At 37.9% G+C, this 24,883-nt stretch overlaps 2 protein-coding genes across 3 annotated transcripts in view; one reads left to right on the forward strand and one right to left on the reverse strand.

Annotated features, from left to right (window-relative positions):
- MEIOC (meiosis specific with coiled-coil domain) lies at positions 1–21,014 on the forward strand. The gene is made up of 9 exons (XM_040497803.1): positions 1–216; positions 795–929; positions 4,679–4,836; positions 7,726–7,830; positions 8,745–10,617; positions 11,160–11,294; positions 14,684–14,864; positions 15,288–15,535; positions 21,003–21,014. The coding sequence occupies exons 1-8, from the start codon at positions 151–153 to the stop codon at positions 15,515–15,517; spliced, it is 2,883 nt and encodes a 960-aa protein (XP_040353737.1). The 5' UTR covers positions 1–150; the 3' UTR covers positions 15,518–15,535; positions 21,003–21,014.
- The window catches only part of CCDC43 (coiled-coil domain containing 43), a 10,935-nt gene continuing 4,389 nt past the window's right edge, over positions 18,338–24,883 (reverse strand). Inside the window, exons 3-5 of one of the 2 annotated variants that reach the window (XM_040497805.1) lie at positions 23,281–23,416; positions 21,753–21,811; positions 18,338–19,953 (exon numbers count right to left, since the gene is read on the reverse strand). In XM_040497805.1, the coding sequence (XP_040353739.1) occupies positions 19,766–19,953; positions 21,753–21,811; positions 23,281–23,416 (383 nt within the window). In that variant the 3' untranslated portion in view covers positions 18,338–19,765. The remainder of the gene's footprint in view (positions 19,954–21,752; positions 21,812–23,280; positions 23,417–24,883) is intronic. The other variant, XM_040497806.1, reaches the window with a different exon arrangement.

Genomic DNA, 24,883 nt, shown 5'->3' on the forward strand with positions numbered 1-24,883 from the left:
ACCCACAGACTGGCTCCAGGCAGCGCCCGGGGCGGTGGCGACAGCGGCGGCAGCGGCGGGGTGCGGGCTGAGGGAGCCGGGCTTCAACGCCCCCCCCTCACCCCCGTACCCCAGGAGCTGTACCTAGTCCAGGAGGGGCTGGGGGGCTCCATGGAGGTGAGAGGCGGAGTCACCTGCCCGCCCTCTAGCCCCCCAGGCCTGAGGGAGGGACTTGAGGTAAACGGTGGGGACGGTCAGGGTCCGGGGGCGGTCGAGCTTGGAGGATGGCTACGGTGAGGAGAGGCGGAGAGCGGGAGCGTTCCCAGACGCGGTTCTCTGAGGAGTCCGCGGCCGCGCTGGAGAGTGCAGGTCGTCGGGGAGGATCCCCGACGGGACGCCCCGTCCGGTCGAGGCGCCGGTGCGGGCGGGGGGCGCTTCGGTCGGGGCCGGGCTCGGGTTGGGGGGCGCGACGCAGGCTGATAGGACGGGCGGGCCGGGCCGCGGTGGCCGCGACGCCGGGGCTACGGCCATCTCCTCCGCGTCGGGCGGCGGCTGCGCTGAGGCAATGGCCGGCGGCGTGGGCCTGTCACGGCCGTCGGGGGCCACGCCTTTGCGGTCGGCCCGCAGGCGGCCCGAAGGCAGAGAGGGAAGCCCGGGGACAGAGGCACCAGCCCCGGGATCGGGATCGGTGTCCTCAGAGCGGATTCCGAGTGGAGTGGCGAGAACAACGGCGGTGCCCCAGCCGTCCGTCGTTTCGGTCCTGCCTTTGCACTGCGTGATGCCTCTCCCGCTTCCTCCCTGTCCGCTTCGTGCAGCCCAAGGTAGCGTTCCGTGGAAGCGCGAATCGCTGCTGGAACCTCGGTGCCGACCCCAGCGGTAGGCTAACGGACGTGTTCAACAGCGTGATGCTGACCGGCTCCACGTCCTTCTATGATTGCTACAGATCGCAGGTCCATCCTTTGTTAGAGGATTTTTTTTTTCTTCCCTAAATCAAACTCGTTTCCCGGAGCCCATTCATATAAGGTGTTGAAATTGCTACCAAGTTTAGGACCAGAAAGCCAAGAACATTCTTTCTTTCTGCTTAAAAGCCGGTAATAATTTCAGTACAGAGTCTGCGCAGTTCCATACTTTGCTTTGAAAACAAGATCTTACATTATTCTTGTTTTCATTTTGTCCTCAGAAATGTAAGAAAATCCATACTTACTAAGACCGTAAAATAGTTGTTGCTGCAACATTTAGTGCAAGTCGGCACAAACATACCTTTGTTAATTTGAAGGTGAAGTTTTTCTTTACTGCTTCGCTTTCTGGCTTTAACAGGGTCTTGGATTACATGCTACCTTTTACTGCATCTAAAACATTTAGTTTTATTAATCATATTAAACCAGGCTTTGGGTAGTGTAAGTCATTTTCATTTGAAATTATTTATCCAGGACATCAGTGTTGATATTGTTATACTTTGAATTATAACAATAGCCAAAAATAAATAATTTTATTTAATCCTACAACTTTGTATAATATTACACCTGCTATACAGACTGAGAAGCTGAGGCTCAGCTTGATTCATGTCTTAAGTGACAAAGCCTAAATGGACCCTAGGTCTTTTTCCTGCCAAGACCAGCATTCCACTGCTCTCCATATTGTTTTCACAGCTACTAGAATTTACGTGAATTTAATTTCAATCAAGTACATTCAGGGTATATAAGTGATACATTTTGCAGTTATCTAAACTGATTATTATGCCAAACCCAAGCATTTGGGAATTTAATTCCCATAAATGTTTAAAACATTCCCATAAATGTTTTAATTTAATTCCCAGATATTTAAAATACAATTATGTTTTATTTTAGCTGTTTGTTTTATCCTAGAATATGAAATTGAAATCAATCTTGTAAACGGATTTATTGCTAATACTCAAATCTTACTTTAAAATGTAAAACAAACTTGAAAGAATACTCCTAAAATGCATTTAGTTTCAAATACTGTGTATCTTGTTTGATATTTTTGATATTACATAATCTGAAAATACTTCTTTTAAGTCACTATCTCAAAAAGATGAACAATTACTTATGTCACTTTGGATGTTTCACACTAAAAGGGAGTTGAGGTGGGTCTATGATAAAAATTTCAGAACTAAAGGAATAAAATTGTGAATGATTGCAAAGATAAAAGCCTTTGCAAAAGTTATTGCTAGCTAAGAAATTCTGGAAAGTAGTTTTTAGTGACACAGCAAAATTATTTCGGTTCCTCAGTCTCCCCAGTTTCAGAATAGTCAGCATTATATGTATATACATGTATATACAAGACAGTTATAACGTAGTTTTCAAATAGCAGTCATAACCGCAATTTAAACAAATGGTTGTAAAGTATTTGACATTTTTTTTTCAACGTTTTTTAATTTATTTTTGGGACAGAGAGAGAGACAGAGCATTAACGGGGGAGGGGCAGAGAGAGAGGGAGACACAGAATCGGAAACAGGCTCCAGGCTCTGAGCCATCAGCCCAGAGCCCGACGCGGGGCTCCAACTCCCGGACCGCGAAATCGTGACCTGGCTGAAGTCGGACGCTTAACCGACTGCGCCACCCAGGCGCCCCAGTATTTGACATTTTTAAAGATTGGTGATTGGAAGATATTAATTTTCATATTTTATTGGTATAGTAAATACTTTGTTGGCATAGTGTTTAAATTTTTTTTAATGTTTATTTTTGAGAGAGAGAGAGAGAGACAGGGAGAGACAGCAACAGCGTGAGCAGGGGAGGGGCAGAGAGAGAGAGGGAGACACAGAATCCAAAGCAGGTTCCAGGCTCCAAGCTGTCAGCACAGAGCCCAACGTGGGGCCCGAACTCACTAACCGTGAGATCATGACCCGAGCCAAAGTCAGACGCTTAACCAACTGAGCCACCCAGGTGCCCCAGAAACTTAGTGTTTAAAGAGTTGTATTTCAATTATGTCTATGAAGAACAAAAATTTAAGAATACTTTGATCTAATATGTCTTCTCTATGTAAATTTTGTAAAAGCAATTAGAAAATATTTTTATCTTGGGGCGCCTGGGTGGCGCAGTCGGTTAAGCCTCCGACTTCAGCCAGGTCACGATCTCGCGGTCCGTGAGTTCGAGCCCCGCGTCAGGCTCTGGCCTGATGGCTCAGAGCCTGGAGCCTGTTTCCGATTCTGTGTCTCCCTCTCTCTCTCTGCCCCTCCCCCGTTCATGCTCTGTCTCTCTCTGTCCCAAAAATAAATAAACGTTGAAAAAAAAATTAAAAAAAAAAAGAAAATATTTTTATCTAGGATTATATTTCCTCTGTATTTATAAGAAAATACTATTTCTACTGTGTCTAGATATTTATAGTTATTACATCTCAGATTTCATTTGGAGAGTTAAAATATGTGAATGTATACTTTCAGACCTCTTTAAAGAAGCATTTTCAGAATAAAATACATCTAAATAAGTTTAATCTTTATTATTTAAATTCATTCTATTTTAAGTATTTAAAATTATTTTCACTGCATATCAATCCCTCTTGAAAAGAGGCAGTATTTTATTTGTTTATTTGCTTATTTTTGAGAGAGAGAGAGCATGCATGTGAGCAAGGGAGAGGGGCAGAGGGAAAGAGAGAGAATCTTAACTAGGCTCCAAGCTCAGGGCAGAGCCCATCATGGGCCTTGATCCCACAATTGTGAGATCATGACCTGAGCCAAAATCCAGAGTCAGACGTTTAACCAGCTGAGCCACTCAGATGCCCTAAGAGGCAGTATTTTAAGTGAATAAAATCTTAAAACTCAAACTTTTACCTTATTTACTGAAATTATAGAACCATTCACAAAAAAAGAAAAATGACACCTAGTGAGTGTTGATACTTTGATCTGAGTGAAGAAAGAAGAAAAAGAAAAATGAGCTTATATTTTTTCTTCTAATTGTAGTAATAGCTTTTAAATTTCTGAAGACATAAAATTTTATATATCATCATTTTCATAATATCTCTTAGAAATAGAAACTAGGCTGAAAATTAAAAGATATTCTTTAAAAGTTCCTACAGTAGGAGTAAGAACGCCTTGAGTTTGGGTTTAGTTTTGTCACCTATCAGCTCAATAACTTGTAGCCTCAGTTTCCTTGTTTTTATAGCACAGTACTCTTGTCACAAGGTTGACTGAATATAATTTTATGTAGAATTTCTTTGCAAATTCCATATGAATAAATGTACATTCACCTTTTTTTCCCCCACAGATTAGGGGCATTAAGACTGAATTTTGTAAATGATTTCTTGAAAATAACACTGCTAGTGTCTACATAACACTCATCTGTTAAAAAAAATTATAAGTGCAGTAATTGTGGGTATTTCATACCAGGGATAAGCAACAAATACTGATCAAATCTGCTGAGTGCCTGATTTTGTAAACAAAATTTTATTGGAACATAGCTATGCCCTTTACATATTGTCTATGGTTTGCTTTGGTGCTAGAACAGCAGAGTTGAGAAGTTTTGACAGAGACCTCACCAGCCAGCAAACCCTAAAATATTTATTGTGGCCATTTACAGAAAACCTTCATGAACCCCTAGTGGAAAGTAAGTTTAAGTGGCTTAGTCTAGATTTTAAGTCTCCCAACTCCTACGCATGTGTTATTTCCTCTCGTATCTCATTATTTCACTAATATTCTGTGTAATTTTGATGTGTTTGATGTGCAAACATGTCTTTAAATTTTCAGAGTGAAGACAGTGTTGATCTAAGGCAGACCTATACTCCACTTTCTTCATCAGCAGAATATTCAAGTTCTATAGATTCTTCACTTTTCTATGCACCATGGTCTACTTATGGAGATGATACTAAACAGCCTTCTAATTCTCAGATCAATGTAAAGAACAGGTAAATTAATAAATTATATTTTTCAGGCTAAATGAAAACTTTTAAAGTTTGATTACATGGGAACCCAGTTGTATTAGCTCTTTATTCCTTACATCAGCATTTTAATGTTATGGCATTACAATATTATGTTTATCAAACTTTTAGAAACCCTACACTGGGCAGTTCTGTGTTGTAATTTTTAGCTCATTACTTTTTGTTTATTCATTAGAGGCAACCCTTAGTGAGTAAATCTTAAGTTCCTCTTTCTAAAGATGACTTATATACATGGGTTATTTTTAGATCTATTTTTCATCCAATTTAATCTAAATTTTCAGTAATTATTTCCTTCACACGTATAGAGCAAGCAGGATTTTATCAAACATAAGATTGATTGATTGATTGACTGATTGATTTTTGAGAGAGAGAGAGAGAAGGAGCGAGCAGGGAAGGGGCAGAGAGAGAGGGAGAGAGAATCCCAAGCAGGCTCCATGTTGTCAGCATGGAGCCCAGTGAGGGCCTTGATCTCACAAACTGCAACATCATAACCTGAGGTGAAATCAAGAGCATGACACCCAACCGACTGTGCCACCCAGACCCTTCTAGTTATTTAAAAAAATTTTTTTAAATGTTTTATTTATTTTTGAGACAGGGAGAGACAGAGCATGAACAGGGGAGGGTCAGAGAGAGGGAGACACAGAATCTGAAACAGGCTCCAGGCTCTGAGCTGTCAGCACAGAGCCCGACGCGGGGCTCGAACCCGCAGACCGTGAGATCATGACCTGAGCCGAAGTCGGCCGTTTAACCGACTGAGCCACCCAGGCGCCCCTCTAGTTACTTTTTAATTCCATTAATATTAGAGGCCTAACTCTGCCAGATCTCTCATACTAGGGATATTACAATTAACACGGCAAATATTATCTCCAACTTTATAGCTCTTACAATAAAGAGGATGATGATGATGATGATGATAATGACGACAACGACAGTGACGACTTGCTGGGAACAAGTATAGTGAGGTTTAAAAAGAAGTATAGGATATTATGGGAGCCTGTTGGAAAGAGAAGTCTAAAGGAGTAACATCTACCTTTATTTTAATTATGTATAAGGGAGCAGTTGATAGAGGCTGATACAGCTTTAGTTTAATTGGACAATAATTATTTTTAAAATCTTATATGTTCTTTTTTTTAAGCTTCTTTTTAAACTCTGTACCCAACGTGGGGCTCAAACTCATGACCCCGAGATCAAGAGTCATGTGCTCTACCAACTGAGCCTGCCGGGAACCCTCCTTAAAAATCTTAACTAATTAAAAAATGTTTTTAAAATGTTAAAAATTGGGGTGTCTGGCTGGCTCAGTCAGTGGAGCATGTGACTCTTGATCTTGGGGTCATGAGTTTGAGCCTCATGTTGGGTACAGAGATTAGTTTAAAAAAAGTTAAAATTTTGGAAATTTTGGTGAGTTCTGTATAATAGTGATCTTATTAGAAAGACTATATAATATATAATTCTACAAAAATATTTTTTCAGTTGATATATGTTCATTGAAAAAATTCAGACTTTACAGAAATCATAAAAAAAAGTGGAAGTTCACCTTAACCCTTAACAGTTCCCAATAACAAGTATTAGTAGTTTAGTATATATTACATTGAATTATTTTAGAGATATACTAATATATTATTATATCAAAAAACTTATCCAATCTTTTTGAAACAACACGATATAGTAGAAAAAGCATTAGACTTGTAGGCAGACCATTTGTTCAGCAGGTGTACAGTATGACAAATCACATACACTTGTAAAATACAAGTTTCTTAAGATCTCAAATGATCGTTCTTCAATAGCTGAATGATTACTAATACCTGCCCATCTTATGTTATGAAGATCAATGAACTATTTGAGTATTATGCAAATATAAAGGTATTTTTATTTCTAAGATGTCCTAACACTATGAAATGTTAGAAATAAAGTACAAGAAAATAAGAAGCTATAACTTAAAGCAACATATTACTTCTAGGAACAGATTAGTTGAAATAGATAGGACATTAAATAGACAGGACATTAATAGATAGGCACTAATTTTCCATCTCCTTGTGGTTTTTACATTTTGTATTATTTAGACAGCATTAGTCACAAGGTGGGATTTCAGATACATAGAGCTCCAGTTACTTTAGTAAGGATTTAGGGATAGCCAACAAATCTGTTAGATTTAAGTGACAACTGTAATATTGCTGTGTTATCTAGGATGACCATATCACATTTCACTTTTTAAATCCAACATTTGGTCTAAAGAGTCACAAAAATAGAGTAGCAGATTCGTATGGTTTCCAAATCACAAATGAAAAAACTGAGCAAGTGTTGACGGAATAACGTATAATGGGACCAGATATGCTTTTAGAAGCAGCCGTGGTGCCAAGTGTGTCTAAAACATCGTAAGTCAGAGATTTATATCTTGGAACTTAAAATGAATAGCATGTGTTTGGGAGAAACGAGAGTTAAGCATACATTGCAAACTAGACTTAGGATTTGAAATGGAGAAACATGTACCATAGGCACTATGCTAAAGTGGAAAATATTCTTTAAAAAAAAAAAAAAAGTGGGAGGTGCAGAGAGAGAGAATCACAAGCATGCTCCATACCACCAGCACATAGTCCAACACAGGGCCCAAACCCACTGTAAGATCATAACCCAAGCAGAAATCAAGAGTCAGACGCTCAACTGACTGAGCCACCTAGGCTCCCCTAAAGTGGAAAATATTCTTGAGTTTCTGTTGCCTCTTTATTTGAAATGATGGGATAAATTCAATCCAGATATTTTATAGAAAAATAATGGTATAAGAAGTCTGGAAATAGAAATCAATATATTGAATTTCAGTATGAGGAAAATAATTTACATGTGATATTCATTTATTTTTAGGATTCAAACGGAAAGAAATGACTATGGCAGTGAAACAGACTTATATGGACTTGTGTCTAACATTTTGGAAGAACAAGACAAGTCACAGCCATATTTTGCTGAGGGGTTAGTATATTATATAAGCTATATGGTATATAGTAAGCTTTTAAATTCACACATACTAGATTACTGTATTTATTAGCTTTTATTTTTACTTAATAGGGGATCATCTGACAATAGGCATCTTCATTCAAATATTTGTTTCTAGCAGCCTTGACTTTGCTGAGGTACTTGCCATACAATTGGAAGTTTCAGACTTTAATTTGCTATTAAGAACTTTCCTTTGGAAAGTTATTCTTGCATAATTCAGAGCTATTTCCCTTGAGTTCTAAAGTTTGGCTTAAAGAGTACAAATTCCAAAGAGCTTTTATACATCTATCCTAAAGAATAAAACTATCATTGATGGTATGCAGAAATACGTATGGACTTTGTTCTTATGGTAAAAATTTTTTAAATATACTTTGATTGATTTTTCGGGGATGGAGGCCATATTACCCAAATGCGGTACTTCATAAATAGGGAACTATGCAGCACACATGTAACCAATTAAAATATTTTAATTTTAGTAATAGTTTTATCAAAGTACATCTTTTTCATTTAAAAAAATGTGGTCAACAACATTTTTGTATTCTATAATAACCTAATTAAAGGAAAAACTTATTTTGTTTTCTGCTTACTGTAGATAAACAATTCATGCAAGACCATGTAGTCCCCAGCCTCAGGCCTCAGTTGATGCCTCTTGGGAAAGTATACTGAAGACATATTAAGATAAAAATGCATATTAATGTAGTATGTGGCACATTTCAAGTGATAGAAAATTATTTGGATGTAATGGTAATTTATAAGGCAAGGTTAGAAAGGATTAGATAATGGGGAAGTGAGGCAATATAAATGTTTTGAGAACCTGTTCTACCTTCTCCACTGAGAAAATAAAGTCATTTAAAATCTGAGTTGTAATTAAATATATTTACTTGTTCTAGGACCTGCTCCTCCAATTTAAAGTCAGTTTGGCCAGTGAACACAAGCAGATTTGCAGATCACCATGACCTCTTAACAGAAACCAAAAGGCCAATAGATACAGCCATCTCTCAGCAAGCTTTTTATAGTGGTGAATCTGTGTCAGCAGTGGAAAAGCAATACCTGCATAATAGTAATCTAACACCACAGCAAAAAATAGATGAACTTTATCATGGATTTACTGGGTTAGACCTTGAAGAACAATGGATGTACCCCTCACGAAGTGATCATTCTAATTGTTACAATATCCAGACAAGTGATACAGCTAAGACAACATCCCAAGATTTTTCACTTATCAAAAACTGTTTTACATCACAGACTGGTTTGTCTGACATCATGAAAGAATCAGGAATTGATACTTACCCTTATGGAAGAGAGAAAATATGTGCTAAAGGTCTTGAAGCACCATTACAGCCAAAAAGGGCAGAGATGTTTCTTTCTCAATTTAATAGATACAGTGAAAACACAGATTATTGTAGATACCCAGAATATGTTCATCCTAATAAGGTTAAGCTTAATAAGTGTTCAAATTTTAATGTCCAGGATAGTAAAAAATTAGCCAATGGCACACCTGAAACACCAACAATAGAAGCAGACACCTACACAAAGTTATTTCAGGTTAAACCAGCAAATCAGAAAAAAATGGAAGAGACAATAGCTGACCAGCAGAATTTCACATTTCCAAAAACCACACCACAGCTGACAGAAAAACAGTTGGCAAATGAAGCAGCATTCACTGCTGATTTTGGCTTAAAATCAGAATATGGACTAAAACCTCATGCGGGTTGTCCAGCTAATAATGATTTTGCTAATGTCACAGAAAAACAACAATTTACTAGACCTGACCCCTCAAATTCTGAGTATTTTAAATCTGTGAATTTATTATCAAACTCAGCAACACCTTCAGGAGGTATCAGGTTAAACAGACCAACTTGGATGAATGTCCAAACAAAAAATAACACTCCTATTCCTTATCGAAATCAAGGTAACTTGATGAAATTAAATAGTCACTTAAGTGTAGCTTCTAAAGGTGCTAACCATTCTTCAGATTTCCCCCAACTATCATCCACAAATTTGACCCCAAATAGCAGTTTATTTCAGAAGTATTGCCAAGAAAATCCTTCAGCATTTTCTAGTTTTGATTTCAGTTACAATGGTGCAGAAAGAATTCAATCTGTCAATCACATGGAAGGACTGACAAAGACTGGAGAAGAAAATCTCTTTGAATCAGTTACTGATAAAAAAATAAAGCAGCCAAATGGATTTTGTGATAACTATGCAACTCAGCAGTATGGGATCATTGAAAATGTAAACAAACATAATTTTCAAGCTAAGTCTCAGAGTGGACATTATGATGCTGAGGAAGGTCCAAAGCACTTAGATGGCTTATCTCAAAATACGTATCAAGATCTGTTGGAGTCACAGGGTCATTTTAATAGCCACAAACAGGGAAGTGGAGACAACAATATTAATAGCCGTGTGAATCGCACACAGGCATCATGCTTTTCTAATAATTATATGATGGGAGATTTAAGGCATAATCAGAGTTTTCAACAAGTTGGTTCAAATGGGTTTCCCCTAAGATCCACTCACCCATTTGGCCATTCAGTTGTTCCACTGTTGGATTCTTATGATATGTTTTCTTACGATGACTTAAGCCATTTGTACCCTTATTTTAATGATATGATGTATGGTGATAATTCGTTTTCTGGTTTCGTGCCAACTTTTGGATTTCAAAGACCAATTAAAACCCGTAGTGGACCAGCCAGTGAACTTCATATTCGACTAGAAGAGTGCTATGAACAATGGAGAGCATTAGAAAAGGAGAGAAAAAAGGTAATACAAATCTATCCATTTAGGAGTAATTTGGGATGTTCTCTCTGCCTATCTTCATTTTGTTAGTGTAGTTCAAGAGTACTTGGCCTTATTTCTAAGCTGAATTCTTCCATAATGTGCAGTATTTAAGTCCATGACTATAAGGAATTAGCTGACATAACTAAAAAAAATGTGAGGCTTAAAAATTGTTATTTATATAAAGTTGGGGGGTTTTTTGCCTGTAAAGTAGACTTTTTCCTTAATGAGCCAAAAGTTTACTACTTTTGGGGCTCCTGGCTGGCTTTGTTGGAAGAGCATGTGACTCTTGATATCAGTTTTATAAGTTCAAGTCCCACATGAGGTGCAGGGGGACTTGCAGGTATTTTATATGCATTAAATATAGAAAATACAGTGGTGGTGTGGTTTGCGTTTGTTCTGTTTGATACTGAAACAATTTTAAAGTACTCATTTTCAATTTATTTATTAGGCCTATGAGAAATGTCACTCATAACTGAATCATATTTAGAAAACTCAGCATCTAAAAATTATATAATTTTTTACAGACTGAATTGGCCCTGGCCAAGAATTACCCAGGAAAAAAAGTATCCAGTACTAACAACACTCCAATTCCAAGGCTGACCTCCAACCCATCTCGAGTTGATCGCTTAATTGTGGACGAACTTCGAGAACAAGCCAGAGTAAGCTGTAAAAACATCCAATGATGGATTATTTCATTGCTTGATAAAATTTTAAAACATTTCAGCAAGTCAGAGTTCTGAATGATTTTTAAATCACATTTATGCATAATTCTCTGAAATAATTATCTTTTCCATGCTTGGTCCTACAACTATGATTAATAGTCAGGGAAGGAGAAATAGCACCCCCTCAATCCTTTAAAATTTTTTTTTAACGTTTGTTTATTTTTGAGACAGAGAGACATAGCATGAATGGGGAAAAGACAGAGAGAGAGAGGGAGACACAGAATCTGAAACAGGCTCCAGGCTCTGACCTGTCGGCACAGAGCCCCACACGGGGCTCGAACTCATGGAGCGTGAGATCATGACCTGAGCAGAAGTTGGACGCTTAACCAACTGAGCCACCCAGGCACCCCTCAATCCTTTTAAAAGTAGGTTTAGTAGATGCACCTGGGTGGCTCAGTTGATTAAGGGTTCAACTCTTGATTTCCCCTTAGGTCATGATCTCACAGTTCATGGGATCAAGCCACGCATCAGGCTCTGCACTGACAGCATGGAGCCTGCTTGGGATTCTCTCTCTGCCCCTTTCCCTGCGCTCTCTCTCTCTCTCTCTCTCTCTCTCTCTCAAAATAAAAAAATGAACATTAAAAAAAAGTAGGCTTAGGAATTTAAATGGTTTCTCTTTAAGAAATCTATATCAGCAATACAGCTAACTCTCAACAGAATTTTAAAGCAAAAATAATTTTGAATATTATTTATAAAGTCCCATTTCTCTAACAAAACAAAACCAAAAAAAAACCCATTTGTTTTCTAGCTAGATGAACAAGCTGTATTTGCATTATACAAAATGGGACATTAACAGGGAATTACTGTTTTCTTAACCCTGCACACTTGAGTTATTCAACAAACATTAAGTGTATCCAACAATGTATTAAATACTGATAAACCGAAAAAATACTGAAGAATGTAGGTATGCATAAATTTATAAAATAGCTTTGTTTTAGAAAAGTAGTATATCACTTCAAGTGTAAAGAATCCTGACGTTAGGTCATTTTGTAATTTAACAAATGATTATTTCTATTACCTCCTTTGAAATTTCAGAATTTTCTAGAATTTAATACAGTAGGGTAAAGTTTTTCTTTTTTGACCTTCCTCTTTTAAAAACTTACACTGTTTTTCAAATATGATAAAAGATTCCTGGGAGGGGCGCCTGGCTGGCTTAGTTGGAGGAGCACTTGACTCTTGATCTGAAAGTCATAGGTTTGAGCCCCACACTGAGCATAGACATTACTTAAAACAAAAACAAAAACAAAAACAAATTCCTGGGAAAAAGCACGCAGTGAAAACAGCTTGCTTCTATGATTGAATAAAAGTCATTTTAGGAACCAGAAAAACCAACATAGCAGAGTCTGTTTTATTGAACATCAGTTTCATCTACTTTGCTGTCTTTAAAATATAGATATGAATTACTTCAATGGAAAAGAGTGATTTTTACCTAGCTTTCAGTTGGTCGGTTGAAATTCTTTTATCAAATTTGTAAATTCTTACAATGGATTTATCAGTATTATAGTCAGATACCAACATGGGTTACAGCCAGATGTTAATAAAAACTTCAATCTTTTATTACTTTTTCTTAAAACCATTCCAAGTTAGGGGCGCCTGGGTGGCTTGGTCGGTTAAGCGTCTGACTTCGGCTCAGGTCATGATCTCACGGTCCGTGAGTTCGAGCCCTGCGTTGGGCTCTGTGCTGACAGTGTAGAGCCTGGAGCCTGTTTCAGATTCTGTGTCTCCCTCTCTCTCTGCCCCTCCCCTGTTCATGCTCTGTCTCTCTCTGTCTCAAAAATAGATAAACGTTAAAAAAAAATTTTTTTTAAATAAAAAAAACCATTCCAAGTTAAAAGTCCTTTTTCTCAGCAACACATTTCTAGGCAATTAATCAAGGAATTGCAAACTTTAAATAAATTTTTTCAGCTTTGCTTATGCTTCACATTAATTTAGGTTATGTTTATAGCTGTTGTAATAATTTATCTATATTTAGCAACATTAGGGGCACCTGCATGGCTCATTCGGTTAAGCATCCGACTTTGGTTCAGGTCATGATCTCTTAGTCCGTGAGTTCGAGCCCCGTGTCGGGCTCTGTGCTGAAAGCTCAGAACTTGGAACCTGCTTTGGATCCTGGGTCTTCCTCTTTCTCTGCCCGTCCCCTCCCCTGCTCATGCTCTCTCTCTCTCAAAAATAAATAAACATTAAAAAAATTTTTTTTTTATATTTAGCAACATTAGACCGATGATCACAAAGGGCAAAAATATTTTTACATGTACTATTTTCTCGTTTGCAGGTTTTATACAATTCTGAAAAGAACCACTTTTTTAATTAAAAATCACCTGTGCAAATTTATTTACACTTACCATTTATTTAAATGATTCTTATTTTAAAAATACATAGTTAGAAAAAAATGTGTAATTAGTAGCTCACTGGAGTTTTTCTATGTGATTTTTCCTTTTTTTTCTTTTGTTGTTTTGTTTCCTCCTCAAAGATCCTGGTGGGTTCTGTAATTGGGAGGAAAATATTTAATAACTGTGTACTTATGTTTTCTCCATAGACCCAAAGTGGCATTACTCCAAAGAAACTTGAAATGAGCGTGAGGTTAGAGGCATTCATTCAGGTGCCATTAGCTTCTTCATTGAGAGATATTTTTCTACTCTCCCCAGTCACTGAACACCAAGGTCTTCTGTGAATTTTAAATCATTTAGTTCCCAAAGGCAATGACTATATTTATTTGATGTTCAAATCCTAATTATTGAAAAAGTTCTCTTTCCATACACCTTTCAAGTTTAGAATTTGAGATATAGGTATATGCAACTATGAATTGTACTCCCCTTACTGATCCTAGTGGATTAGGGATTCCTTAAAACTACCACTAGTATGACCTGAATATTTCTGATTTTCAAAAGGAGAATATTGAAAGCCCAGAAAGGACTTGCCAAGGTCAGGATTAATCAGTCTAGGACTTCTCCCTTTTTAGCTCAATGTTTTTCCCTTTAGATTACACTACCTCCTAAAAATGTTTTATTTGCAGGCTGTTCTCTTATTTGCCAAAAACAATATTACATCTTAAATTTACACACCCTGTCAGCTAAACATGGAAATGTTTAAATGTTTGATTTTTTAACTGTTTATTCCCAGTAACTGATTACCGAAACAAGTAGGTACAAAAGACTGCCTTAACATCTTTATTTTCCCCAGCATGGTGTCAGTACACAGTAGGCATTCAAGTATTTATTTGATGAATATTACTGCTCTCATCTCTGTTCTCCTTCATTGAAAATTTGTTCTTAAAGACAGAGCAATGTGGTTACATGCCTTATCAAAATTTAAAATGTTTCCCTCAGGTTGTGACTCTACTAGGCAAAATGGAACGTCTTCGAAGCTCTCCCCTTCATGCCAATATCTCTACTGCTCTTGATAGACACTTGGAGTCCGTTCACATCGTACAGTCACGTAGAAAGGATGAAATTGTTAATGCTTCAAATCGGCAAAGGCAAGGAGTTCCTAGATGCCAAGATGACAGAGGTATAAGTGTTAATGCATATTCTGTTGATAAGGCAGTGAGATCATTTGAATGTTGTTAAAATCAGATTCTGAGTTTAAAGGTTGGATTTCCAAAATTTACACTTAGCTAAAGGTAAATTGGTAAATCATGCCCACATAATTTACTCCATAAGTACTTTGGTCAGTTTGGTTAATTTTACCCATTTAATTACAACTCTGTCAAAGTCTGTGTTCTCCCCAAAGCATAGTCGTTGTCACACAAGTCAGAAACAGTATCAACACTTTTTGATATTAAGTCAAATAGTTAACTCAGTCAATAGCCACCTATCTCTTATGAAAATAATAATGTTTGATCATTTAATAGCACAGCATTGGGCTTTTTAAGAGTTAAAGGATACATAAAAGGTATCTAATATGAACTGACACTGAGTGTTTTCTTTACAGATGTTTTTGCCCTTGCTTCAGCAATTAAAGAGATGTGTGTGGCTACTCGGAAAGCACGCACTACCCTGTGGTGTGCACTTCAGATGACCTTGCCAAAAACAGCCAGTACAGCTGGCCAAACAGATGTGGAAAAGGCTTTACAAGATACAGTAAACTGTGAAGATAAAGTCCATGAAAACATAAATAATAGCAATCCAATGAACCAGAGAGGTGAAACAAACAAACATTAAGGAAATGCCAGCAGAAGAGTAAAAAGCTGATAAGTAAATGTATCAAGACATGCTAAAAAATTTTAATGAACTTGTCAAACTTGAAAACTTCAGTACATTAATTTTCTTCCAGATTTAAAGTTAGTACCTTAATGAAGTTTAACTTCTATTCAAAAATCTTCTATTTGGAATGGATCAGATACAATAGTTTAAGGTGAACTCAGAGAGAAAGTTGACTACTCTAGGGAGTTCTGAGTAGTCACAGATAACAAGTTTAAGTTAATTAAATATTTCCTAACAGCTAAACTATTGCTTAAGCCCATTTGCAGTGCAGGTAAATGCAAATGTGAAATTGTTCTAGAAGATAAGTTTCATTTAGCTCTGCCTTAGTAAGTATAATTCCAAATAATGAATCTAAGTGACTGTAACCCAATTATGGCTACAGTCTAGTAACCAAGACAAGTTTTGATTGTGATATAACTGTGTTTTCCTTACAAAACTGGATAATACCTAGGAAACCAAGGAAAACAAGGATGAACCCAATATTCATGTAAAAATTTAACATTTAAAAATACTACCATTATTTATAAATTTGAAATCTTAGTGCCTGCGTATATGGAGGGAAATGCATCTGATTCTCCTAAATTAGTGATAAAAGTGCCAGTGTAAAAACCATGCAAGTTACTGAATATAAAACCTGTTCAAATCATTTGCGTATATTCTTTAAAATTTAATTATACTATCAATTATTAAATATTTCCAGTTTTAAAGTATTTAAATTCAATCAAAAACAAAACATTTCCTTTATCTGGATCTTTTAGACTTGATGCACAGTAACTAAAATAATGACTATTGTTTTAATACCCCTATGAGGTAATAATACCCTTATGAGCATTTTATGAGGGTATCATTAAGTTCTAAAATATACTTTTTTAAGGTTAATCTTTAGTTTAGTTTGCAATTGGTTAGTGTATATTTTGTGTAGTTGTGTTCATTAGTTAGCTTCTGTATTTTTTTAAAAGAGCTCTTGAAAGCTTGGCTTTTTCTGTTTCTCATCACTTAATATCTTTGTATGAAACCCAAGTAATTTATTCATTACTATGAAATGTTGGTATTATGTGACTCAGATGATCTTGGGTTTTAACATTTCTAGCATGAGTTAAACTATAATGTACTGATGAAATTTAATTGAACTATCCTTGACTGGAAACACTGATGTTTTAAATGGTGTTTTTCCTAGTTTTAGAAATCCTGGTATTAAAGAGTGTAATCACACCACATAAATTTTCTTTAGATGATGTGCGGAAGAAACTGATTGAGAATGCAGGAGTAACTGTAGGGAGAAACATTTTGATCACTGATATGCTTTAGAACTACCCAAATGAATTACATTGAGGGTAGTCAAATAAAATAGATCACCCCACCACAGTCACTGCATGGAAAGTGGTTAAGTTTGACATAAGACATGTTGGATGTTATGAAAACAAATACTGTACTGAATTTAGTCTCTCAGGAAAAAATTAATAAATTACTTTGTTGAAAATATTTGGTTTCATTTTTTTACATCTCTGTGTTAGTTTCTAACCTTAAGTATCACAAAGGTCATAAAACCAGTCAAATTTCATTTCACTGATAAGAACTGGAGCCGAGTTTTATATTTCATCAACAAGAATACTGGTAGACAAAGCAATGCCATTCAGATATCCTTGCATTGAACCTCCCCTCCTTCAAAGATGAAATTTTTGCTTTGCCTTTATACTAATCCAGGCAAACCAAAATAAAAATTCTGGATAAGTTTTTACATGACCGTTGTCAGAAATGAAACACTAGTCTATTCATAAAAACCAAACAAAAATTATTTGAAATTTTGTTAATCACATCACCCTGCAGATAATTCTCAAATTAGTTGGTTATCCCCTTCTATAGGTATACTCTCTAATGGATGGTTCTTAATATACAGTACTTCTGAATTACAATCTATAAGAACATAAAATTAACATCACACATAATCTGTAATGAAACTGATGTTCCCATTATTTCTCATCCAAAAGAATTTGGTGTACTCCATTTCTTTTAATAAACAAAGCAATTTATACAAAAGTGGTTGAAAATTACCTTGAATTATATCAGTGTCCTTCCACTTGAACCATCCGCTACTTTATAAAGTTTTAGAGGGTTGGGAATTAATGTTATGACTGAAATTCTGATTTTGGCTTAAAATGTCAATCACACAATAAAAGATACAGTTGTTTAAAATTTGCCCTTTGCAATATTGAACATTTTAGACATAAAGGATTTCTCAGCACCTGAATTAAGTGGCTAACCTTACTCAAAGTCTAGGGAGCTGATCCTTTTTTCTTAAACATTAGCTCAGGATATGCCTAACTGTAGAATACATAATAGAAAATACATAATTGCAAGTACTCTTCAGGGATTCATGGATATAACCTGAGTCTGCTGCAGAGACCAAAATCAAAGTGAGAATAAACCAAAAATCCAAAATAAGGGTTAATAAAGTTGGCTCCCTCATACCCTATCTGTAGCCACAGCCTATTGCTGCTGCCACAGAGGACTAAGACTCCCAAAGTACTTCCAAGGCTTTCAAAGTCAATTTACTGACTTAACAAAAAAAACACAGTAATCTTTCTGATCTCCTAATACCTAACCTCACAGAAAAGAAAACTGAGGCAGAGAATTTGATTCTAGGAAAAGGTTCTACTATTAAAAGAGCATATTGGACTAAACAAAATAAAATACAGAGCAAAATTCATCACATTCCTAAGTGACTATTCACACAATTCATTTCCATGGATAGCTGGAAGGAATCAGGATAAATCAGAAAACAGTGATTTAAATAGTTTATTTTTTTAAAAGGTGGTTACTTTTTTAAAATGCAATGCCACGCTTATAGGAGTGTATAGAGGTGACATTATCTTTTCCTTAACCATGCTTCTTTTTACCTTCTGCACAAAGGTAAAAATTTTTGTTAACCTCATAGTTAATAGTACAAAACAGAGGTCAGCAAACATTTTCTCTGAAGGACCAGACAGTAAATATTTTAGGCTTCACAGGCCTAAAGTTTTATCACATGTTTCTTGAACTTTTACAACACTTTAAGAATGCAATATTCACTGTTGACTCGCATTATATAAAAACAGACTGGGCCAAATTTGCTTGTCTGCAGTAGTTTGCCAACCTCAGGTATAAAATACCTACTTTGTCTTGTCAGGGAGATGCCTCCCTTCAGGCTTCTTGACAGTCCACTGCCTGAAGTAGAGAAAGGCCGTATTTACAACAATGTGGCTTGTGACCAAAGTAGAAACAGAGTTCCCGCTCACTTTTGACTCTCCTGGTTTCTCCATTCATTCAATAAATTTGTTGAGCACCCACAACGTACACTCCTAAATATCTTTGTGTTCGCAGAGATTTCCAGTGTTTGTTCCTTAAATGCACGGTTCCTGCAGTTTCTCTCAACCTGTAATTATCAGGTCTTTATACTCATGTTTTAGGGCACATCAGGATTAAAATCTCTACTAGTGCTCAAGAGGACACATGATTATAAAAAATGAATCTAGCTAACAATGATCTCCTTCCACCCAATACACATCCTTCTTCAAAACTGCAGCCTTGATGAGGAAAAAAATATGTGACTCCACTTAAAAAGATACTCCTTTTCCTCCCATAAACTGAAACTTAAAAAAAATTGTTTTCCCCTCAAATCTAGAACATCCACCACATAATTTCTTCCATTTTCATAGGTCATTGCCATGTTAACATAATATCTAGACCCAGGTAGGGCTCTTCATTAGTTTTCTATTTCATCCATAAAACAATACATTTAGGGGTAAATAGTACTTTCAAAGTACTTTATGCTCCCACATTTCATCTTGGGAAAGGAGTCGTCATGATTCTGCTCCTTTAGGATGAAAACTGTAACTGTCAGCTTTCTGAATATTTCTGTTATCGATCCTAGGTAAGGGAAGACTTTTTAAGTAGCCAAAAGGAGCCAGAACTTCAAGATTAAAATATAAAAGTTGCCGCCATTCCAAATCTTTGGTACAGACATCAACTACGATAATCTGATTACCCACACCACACAGACATGGCACATTTTGTAATTAGAAGTGTTTGTGATTTTCCTTTTGACCATGTAAACAAAAGGGACAAAAGCACTCTGCAATGTTCTCTCATTTCTCTTAAATACACATGTGCACAATCAGCTCTCCCTTTGATCAAGTCCATGAGGAGAAAGAACAGAGTGGACCAAGGTTATCGCTTCCGCTCCCCTCTTTGTGTCCTTTTCTTTTCCTTTTCCTTGCGCTCCTGCTTGGCTAGTTTGTCCCTCTCCCTCTGCAGCTTGTCCTGTTCCTTCTTCCTTTGGGACTCATCCCGAAGTGAGTCTCGTTCCAGTTTTCGGGCATTGAGGACATCTTCCACATTGGTGTTTCGGAACAGAGCTACAGATGAGTTAAGGGATTAGGGTACAGGTCACACAGGCCTCAACTACTGCTTTTTCCTTATTCTTGCTGTCCTCCCTCTACATGTTCCTAATCTTTACAAGAAAACTCCTTATGATAATTTATCTTTGGTCTAATGGGAAATCCTGAAACTACCATTACAAACATTTAAAATTAATCCTCAGAATAAAAACCTCAGACTTATTTAAATTTAAATGTTAAAATATTTTATGAAAATGAAATTTCATTCCAGAATAAGCACTTAGATCATGGCAGACTATTGTTGAAGTATCTAGGCTACTTTCAGTCAACAAGAATATCAATGTAACTGGCAAAATTTTTATGTACTTGGCACTATTAAAAATGGCTGGCTCAGTCAGTTAAGCATCTGACTTCGGCTCAGGTCATGATCTCGTGGTTTGTGGTTTGAGCCCCACATCAGGCTCTGTGCTAACAGCTCAGAGCCTGGAGCCTGCTTCGGATTCTGTGTCTCCCTCTCTCTCTCCCCCTCCCCCACTCATGCTCTGTCTCTGTTTCTTTCTCTTTCTAAAATTAATAAACATTGAAAAAAAATGCTTGAAAAGAGGTAAATAAGTTGTTTAACCTTACTAAACTTTATCAATTTGCTTTTTTCCCTACACCACTGAAGCTTAAGCAAAAACTATGTCCTAATAACCACAAACTCTGAATTTATAGAAGATACAAAATAAGTTTAACCAGTTAGAAAATACCTAGCCAAAAACTTTACCCCTCATTTCTTAGGACTTTATTTATTTATTTATTTTTAATTTTTTTTTTTTTCAACGTTTATTTATTTTTGGGACAGAGAGAGACAGAGCATGAACGGGGGAGGGGCAGAGAGAGAGGGAGACACAGAATCGGAAACAGGCTCCAGGCTCTGAGCCATCAGCCCAGAGCCTGACGCGGGGCTCGAACTCACAGACCGTGAGATCGTGACCTGGCTGAAGTCGGACGCTCAACCGACTGCGCCACCCAGGCGCCCCTCTTAGGACTTTAAAAATACAACCTGGGGTGGCTGGCTGGCTCAGTCGGAAGAGCGTTTGACTCTTGATCTCAGGATTGTGGGTTCAAACCCCATGCTGAGTGTAGAGATTACTAAAACAAACAAACAAAAAAACCAAAAAACAAAAAGCTCAAAAAAAGAACAAACCCCTGTTACTACCAAACAAGCTCCTTCCTACTCTTAAAACATAACTTTTATTGCCTTAGTGCTTTAAAATAACTCAGTCTTCCTCTTCTGTGATAATCCACCATACTTGTCTTTAAGAAGGTGGGTTCTTAAAAAAACAAACAAACAAACGAAGAAAAAACAGTGGATTCTAAATGTAGAAACTTCTCATAAGTGATTCTTTTGGGACGTTCCTCAGCACTTGTTTCCACCTGTCCGTAATTTTAGCTCAAAAGTATTCAGTGTTTGTGTTCTCTTTCTGACAAATTATAAAGTCTTTGAGGACAAAGTCACATTTTAATCTTATTTTAGTTTGCTTCCATCACTGGGGATCCCAGTGCTATACACAGGGTGTATTGATTCTTATTTTCCCTTAGAAATTCTTAAGAAATCCTTCCTCCCTTCACAATACAGGTGAACATGTTTTCTTCGGGAAAAGTTCTTGTTAAGAGTGACCATTTATGGTTGTCCTAGGAATGGGGCTCACACGCTGGCCTGACATGAGTTCCTATTGGTAAAAGGGAGGCCCCAGCAATGACAGCAAAATAAAAACTGTTCCTCAAGAGTATCTGATGGAGAAACACTTGGGGATGGACACAGAGAAGGATACATTTATCAGAACCAATGTTCATTGTGGTGGCGCCTGAATCATCCTTCTCATCTGCTTCGGTGAGTGATGTCAAGGAAAGTCCGATGGAAAACAAAGGCTAGCACATCCCAACCCAACATCAGAAAACATTCGACGAAGTGATGGGTAGGAAAAGCATGCTGAAGAAAAACTGTCAGGGATGTGGTGGTAACCCCAGGAGAGTCATCTTTAAAAATCTCAACGAGGGGAAAATTATTCAGAGCTACTGTAAGATCCTTATCTCCTGGCAGCTGAAGAGAAACTTAGCCTGGTCTGGGTGGACTGGCCCAGGACTTGGAAGCCAGGGGATGGCGAGATGACTTCTAAAACAGTGCTTCTCAGGGGCACCTGGGTGGCTCAGTCAGGCGTCCAACTCTTAATTTTGGCTCGGGTCATGAACTCACGGTTCGTGGGTTTGAGCCCCCTCATTGGGCTCTGTGCTGTCCACACAGAGCCTGCTTGGGATTCTCTCTTTTCCTCTCCCTCTCTCTCTCAAAATAAAAAAAAACAAACTTAAAAACAAAACAAAACAAAACAGTGCTTCTCAAAGCATGGTTCCCAGATCTTCCCGGCAACTTGTTAGGAAAGCACATTCTTGGGCCCCACACTGGACCTACTAAATCAGAAACTGGGGAGTGGGGCCCAGCAACCTGGATTTTAACAAGTTCTCCAGGGGAACCACTGCTTAAAACATTGTTCTTTTCTAGCCCAGGAAATGAGACTGTGTCATTGGAACCCTAGCTCTGCTGACCCTGGCAATAAAAACATCAGGAGAAGAACAAGTTGGCCCAAAAGAGCCTAACAATTATTTCCTAAGCTCGTGACGAGACAACTAACATTTCCGGTATCATGTCCACCACATAAGGCACCACATACTCCAGTCAAGCAGGCTCTGGAAGCTAAGCATCTCCTAAACAATTTCAAACTCAAAGGGAACCAAGCCTGTCTCTGGTCAAGGGCAACTGCCTTTGGCACGGTGCCCAAATTCCAGATTTGGGGATGTGATCTTTCAATTATGTGGTCCCTGAAGTATTAAAAAAAATAATGAGATTCAAATGAAACTGCCCCAAATTTGGGAATCCTTCATCCAAAGTGATCTGTATTCTAGTCCTGGTTTTGCCACTAAATCTATGCATATCTCTGATTACACATTCCACTCTCACTGTCTCCGTTCCCTCATCAACTGGAAAACGAATATAAAGACTGGTTATACGTATGACACTGTACTAGGCAGAAAGGTATTATACAAATATAAACATACAGCTGCATCTTAGTTTCTGGAAATACAATATAAACAGTCCATTATTAAGGCATTATTTCTTTCACACTGAAGTTTCCAACTATCCCAATATCAATTCTCACACCCACGAAGGGCCAGAGATCAATGCCATTTCAGAGAGAAAAATTAAACTACACGAAGAGATTGGCAACTTCCCAAAGCTCACTGCAAACCAGCAAACATGTATGACTTGAGCCTCAGGGGATGGACCCAAGACTCCAAAAAGGATATTCTTCTTCATCTGTCACATCAGCATACTGGGCCAGGAGGGCAGCTTTTCTCTGTTTCTCTTCTTCTGACACCATCCTGGGCTTCACCACAATCTGTGCCTGCTTCTCAATTAGGGTGGCAATGGCCTGTACCTCATCTGGGAGGGGAAGGGAAGGGAGGGACAACAAGGTTGTATGTAAGAGAAAACAAGCTCACTGAACCACCAGTCCACCCAGGCAGTGCTTGCAGGCAAGGCAATGGCATCTGCTGATTCTTTAGGGCCCTGGGGTTCAAAGGAGGTGCCTCAGGGGCCAAAGAGAAAGGAAAGAAAAGGCCCTGCAGGCTAGGCTTTAGGTCTTGTATCTATCTTCAATCAGAGCAGCCCTGCTTTAACCTGTTTTATAAACTGGAGTTTTTGCTGCTTTACCAAAAAAAAAAAAAAAAAAAGTCAGGGCGCCTGGGTGGCTCTGTCGGTTAAGCATCTGACTTTGGCTCAGGTCATGATCTCTGCGCTGACTGTACAGAGCCTGCTTTGGATCCTCTGTCTCTCTCTCTCTCTGCCCCTCCCCTTGCTTGCGAGCTCTCTCTCTCGAAAATAAATACACATTAAAAAAAAAAAAAAAGTTGAAAAGCACTGCGTTAGAACCATAGAAAATTTGGCTTTAAGCATGCAACTTTCTCTCCTCTCAAACCAGAAACATAAGAAGGAATCTAGAATCAACTTCTGCTGGTCCCTTTCATAATGATGATGATGCCAGGTGAAATATGTAATTTTTTTAAACGTTTATTTTTGAGAGAGACAGCATGCATGAGCACGGCAGGGGCAGAAAGAGGGACAGAGGATATGAAGCAGGCTCTGTGCTAACAGCAGCGAGCCCAAGGCAGGGCTGGAACTCTCGAACCACGAGATCATGACCTGAGCTGAAGTTGGACACTCAAACGACTGAGCCACCCAGAAAACGCCATAGATTATTTTAAAATAAAGTCAACTGGGGTGCCTGGGTGGTGCAGTCGGTTAAGCGTCCGACTTCAGCCAGGTCACGATCTCGCGATCCGTGAGTTCGAGCCCCGCGTCGGGCTCTGGGCTGATGGCTCAGAGCCTGGAGCCTGTTTCCCATTCTGTGTCTCCCTCTCTGTTTCCGATTCTGTGTCTCCCTCTCTCTCTGCCCCTCCCCCATTCATGCTCTGTCTCTCTCTGTCCCAAAAATAAATAAACGTTGAAAAAAAAAATTAAAAAAAATAAAATAAAATAAAGTCAACTAAGTTATCCATTCTCAAAGAAAGGGGGCAGTGGTGTCCAGTAGTGGTTTTTATGCCTGGACTCACACTAGAATCATCTGGTGCAGCTTTTTAAAAAATGCCAATACCTGAGCCCCAACCCCAAAGACGTTTCTACAACTAGTCCATGGTATGGCCCTAGCACTGGCACATTTTAAAGTATATCAAGTGATTCTAATGTACAGCCAAGACTGGGAACCAATGTGTAGTTTAGAATAGATTCAAGTTTGGCTTCTAGGATTTCAGTTTTCTGCAGTTAATCTATCATACTAATGGTGAGTATATTAACCCACTTCTCTTTCATTTCCAGGGGTGACAAATTTAGCTGAATAAAGCAAAACATCAA

This window comes from Herpailurus yagouaroundi, unplaced genomic scaffold (genome assembly GCF_014898765.1).
Source record: "Herpailurus yagouaroundi ecotype Mexico unplaced genomic scaffold, PumYag 189, whole genome shotgun sequence".
NCBI lineage: Eukaryota > Metazoa > Chordata > Mammalia > Carnivora > Felidae > Herpailurus > Herpailurus yagouaroundi.